The following is a 4123-nucleotide window of genomic DNA, read 5'->3' as shown; positions in this document are numbered from 1 at the left end:
CTTCATCCCAGCTCATCTCTTCTTTAATAAAGTGGTACTCATACAGCTGACATGTGATGAAGACACACTGACCTGAAACAGAAGAAATACTGTTGAATATCTGCTGATACAAGCAGGAAACTCATGTTCCCATCAAACTGTCCAGTTTACAGGTCAATCCTTGATTTTCTCAGTAAGAGTTCATTTGTTTAATGAGTCCTGATCAAACTAAAGGATTTCAGGTGGAAACAATCAGGAGCCCTGGTAAAATGATCACTCACCCATCAGCAGAAGCAGAAACAGACTCCACTGCATCGTCGCTCTGTCACATGAAAATGACTTTTCTGTCATTTGGAGGAAACAATGAATCCAGCAGCTCTTCAGTGTTTGATGGACACGCAGCACTTTATATTAAACACAGATATCTAGTTTGTCACACACTGCTGTAAGAAATATATGATTGTTCTTAATAAATGATCATCTGTTTAAACACGGGCATACTGCAGAGAGAACTACACAGACCTGGCCAAAGTGTTTGACCTGACAGACATGAGAAGACTTCAAGACTCTGCACAGAATCAAACATAAGCCTGGATTGGACTGTACAGCGAGCCAGGAGACAACAGGAGGTGGCACTGGTCTCTGCCGGGGGAGGAATACACTGAAAATAAGAGCGGTTGGACAGCTGGAGAGCCAAATGACAAAGAAAAACCTGAGAACTGTGTGATGACAGGAGACAAGTGGGCAGATGTTCCATGTACTTACACATTTCAGTTCATCTGCTATGACGGTGAGAATATGTGGACAGTAATATGATAATACAATATTTAATAATGTTATAATCTAGTTTATATTCTGAGTTATATCACATGTTCCTGAAAGAGGCAGTTTGAAGAATGAGAGAAATTAGTTGATAAACATGTTTTTGTGTTTTTCTGTTGACTCGACAGAAACAATGAAAAACAACAAAACCTTTCATTTGATTATGATGGAGAAGTCTTGGACTCAGGCTCAGAACTTCTGCAGACAGCATCACACCGACCTGGCCAGTGGACTCGATCAGATATACAGTGAAGAGTTTAAGAAGCTGCAGAACTCTACAGCCTCGTGGATCGGCCTGTTCAGAGACAGCTGGAGGTGGTCAGATGGGAGTAACTTCTCTTTCAGATACTGGGACATGGACTCATTTAATGATGGACTAAACAAGAGGACATGTGCTACGACTCTGTTAGAGAGATCAGGAAGATGGAGCTCTGCTGGATGTGACCACAGAAAGCCTTTCTTCTGCTATGATGGTGAGTTTACACAGATTTATCTCAGCTGTTTGTCCAACAGATGAACTGCTGGAGTCACTGAGAGGATTTAGGTCAGTTTTCTGTTTGTATCTGGGTTGGCTTCCTCTGAGATGTACAATTTAACCACACTGTTTATTAAAACAGAGGAAAATTATGAACCACAGAACCAATTTACTGTATTTATCCAGTGACTGACTCAGTGTAGACCTACAGATATTTTATAAATGTAAACTGTCTTCATCATCCATGTCATTACCTTCCTCCCTCCTAACAAAGCTTTCTGTCTTTTCTCATTGTTCTTCCTCAAATGTTCATTAGAGCTGTTCACCTACACAGTCACAGGTGTAACTGTCCAAATGCTTTTGCCTGTTTGTCTTGTTTCTGTAAGTGTGGACGGTTCATGTCTGTCATTGTTCATAAAGCACAGCAAAGACTCAGAGCTCTTTGGGTTTTGTGGTGACAGATAACGTGATCCTGATCCGTGAAGAGAAAACCTGGGAGGAAGCCCTTTATTACTGCAGAGAGAAACACCAGGATCTGGTTTCCATCACCAACCGCCAGGAGCAGGCGTGGCTCCAGGAACAAGCAAAAAACGCCTCCACTCCTTTTGTCTGGCTGGGGCTGCGCTACACCTGCTCTCTGGGCCACTGATGAGGTCATTGGATATAAGAACTGGGACTCTAACAGCAAAGTTGACGTCTGTGACATGTCTGGAGCCATAAATAGAGCAGGAGAGCAGAAGTGGGTCAGTAAGCCTGATGATAATAAGTTTAATTTCTTCTGTTCTAAACATTAAAAGCACTGTAAACAGCACCAACAACTTCTTATCTTCTCAGCAGGTTCATGGTTGTGCATTGTGAAAGGGCTCTTTAGAGGGATTGTGGGAAATTTATTTTTTCATAGTGCGGTTTTATTTAACATAATTTTTATTTTCCTACATCAACAGAAAGTGAATTTCTCTGTAGAAAAAGCATGTATACACAGAAAATATATAAGGTGTAAGTTTTATTATATTGATGTTGTGGTTAAAATGTGGTGATGGATATATAAAGTAATAATACAGAGAAGTCATGAAGTGTTGTTAATGGAATTCACTGTTGTTGAATAAACTGTTAAACCACAGAGCTGTTTTTTATTATATATATATAAAAATAATTATTTAGGTTGTGCGATATACATATGTCGCACAACCTAAATAAATGTTAGTAGCAGTAAATACTAAAATTGAATGACGTTGTGCAGCACGCAGGACTGACAGCGCACAATGTGCTTTGAGGTAGCAGCCAAGAAAGGTGTAGTTTGTGTCCATGAACAGTGAACACCCGTGTGCACACCTGTGTGGATCAGCGCGCTTGTTTTCAAAGGTTTCTCCATGCAACTATCTGATAGAGGGTGTGGGGAGCTATAGCCCCGTCCCCCAGGTCATGAAGCAGGCATGGAGGAGATCCAGGCCCCAGAGTTCAAGAGTCCAAGGAGGACCATCGGAGGGGCAACCATGACACCCTCCTGGGAAGAGCTGAGGAGAGCCCCAGACATGGGATCACCCAGAAACTGTGGTGCAGAAGCCACAGGGGGCTGTAGTGGCACAGGCTCTGCCAGCAGCCAGCCACAGTGGACCGATCCCCAGGACCAGGGGCCCAAGGGCTCTATACCCCCCCGGATGGGGTCCAAATGAGCCATGGGTGCCAGGCCTCGTCAAGCAGCCTCAGAGAGTACATACCTGAGCGCCCAGGCCTGGACAGTGAGAACCACCAATGCACCAAGGTCCAAAAGCATCAGCCACTGGCAGTGAGTGTGGTGGGCTGAGATGCTCCCAGACATGGAGTCTAAGACTCAACATGACATATGGACACAGACACAAACATACATCCCCACCCTCATTAACACTTATACAAATACTCAGCACTCGCCCAATGTGGAGACAAACATAAATGGACACTGTACACACAATCACACTCCCCAAACAAACTCTATACCCCAGGTCCAGGCACAACCACCCCCAGAAGGGTGATGGTACCCAGACCTAGGAGATGTTCCCGTTTCCCTGGGGTGGAGACAGACTGCCCCCGGTCCTGTAGCTGTTTTTCTAAAATAATAAAAGCACCACATTAAGATATAACTTTATAAAATACCCTCCCGCATCCCTCTTTTTGTCTATGTATAAGTCTCAGTTAGTTTAATCTCAGAATAAAGGGATTCTTCTCTGTTTATCTCAGAGTTATTCACTTGCAGGTGCAGCTCTCATGCCCTATGACCTCTGTATGACCTCTGTTCCTGACGTTTGTCAGTGTGTTACGTCCCCAGGCTAGTCTAGGGGTTACAAGGAACTACCATAAAGGTAAATACTGAAGGAGGAACCGAGATGGTAAGTTAAAAGGTTTATTTCTTGCTAGAAATTCTGGTTGAGTTCTAGTTCGGACTAAGGATTAACTTTAGGGAGAGCCAAGGCCAACATAACAAACCAAACATCCCTGATATGAAAATAAAAGGAACTTACCTAACACTAAGAAAACAAAATATACAACCTATAACCATAACCTACCTAACAAGGAATTAGTTCAAAGAAGAAAACCAACATCCTCCTGGGGGATGTAACAGTGTTTCAGCAGGTGTCTGTCTCTGAGTAAACCTGTGGTGGGAACAAAGCTAGCTCCTGTGACAGAATCCAGTGATTCTGCCGCAGATGCCTGAAAGCTCACCATTTCAATATTCAAATACAGCAAAAATATACTGTATGCAAAAACCACTCAAACAGAACTTTATTTATCTAACACATTGCAGCTCAAAGTGCTTTACAGGAAAACAACAACAACATATGCCACGTGGTTCTAGGTCTAGTCTGAGTTCTG

At 43.0% G+C, this 4123-nt stretch overlaps 2 protein-coding genes across 2 annotated transcripts; one reads left to right on the top strand and one right to left on the bottom strand.

Annotated features, from left to right (window-relative positions):
- LOC106632854 (L-selectin) lies at window positions 1-464 on the bottom strand (the record flags this gene model as incomplete). The annotated part of the gene is given in 2 exon segments (XM_042216880.1): window positions 1-72; window positions 261-464. Coding segments are annotated over 2 exon segments (142 nt in total), but the record flags the coding sequence as incomplete, so codon positions are not given.
- Window positions 465-475: 11 nt separating this feature from the next.
- LOC102298026 (putative C-type lectin domain family 20 member A) lies at window positions 476-2387 on the top strand. Its single transcript, XM_014331145.2, has 3 exons — window positions 476-769; window positions 930-1274; window positions 1738-2387. Exons 1-3 carry the CDS (start codon window positions 706-708, stop codon window positions 1923-1925), a joined length of 597 nt encoding a protein of 198 aa, XP_014186631.2. The 5' UTR covers window positions 476-705; the 3' UTR covers window positions 1926-2387.
- Window positions 2388-4123: the final 1736 nt, after the last annotated feature.

This window comes from Haplochromis burtoni, unplaced genomic scaffold (assembly GCF_018398535.1).
Source record: "Haplochromis burtoni strain Fernald_Lab_line unplaced genomic scaffold, NCSU_Asbu1 Contig_1324, whole genome shotgun sequence".
Classification (NCBI taxonomy): Eukaryota; Metazoa; Chordata; class Actinopteri; order Cichliformes; family Cichlidae; genus Haplochromis; species Haplochromis burtoni.
Note: the sequence above shows the minus strand (reverse complement) of the source record. Positions and strands in the feature narration are given on the sequence as shown.

Bases quoted from the DNA above. Each gene is read 5' to 3' on its own strand.
- LOC102298026 (XM_014331145.2), top strand. From the start codon at position 706: ATGACAGGAGACAAGTGGGCAGATGTTCCATGTACTTACACATTTCAG. The intron at 770-929 runs GTGAGAATATGT...TTGACTCGACAG, and splicing joins TCAGTTCATCTGCTATGACG to AAACAATGAAAAACAACAAA. The intron at 1,275-1,737 runs GTGAGTTTACAC...TTGTGGTGACAG, and splicing joins GCCTTTCTTCTGCTATGATG to ATAACGTGATCCTGATCCGT.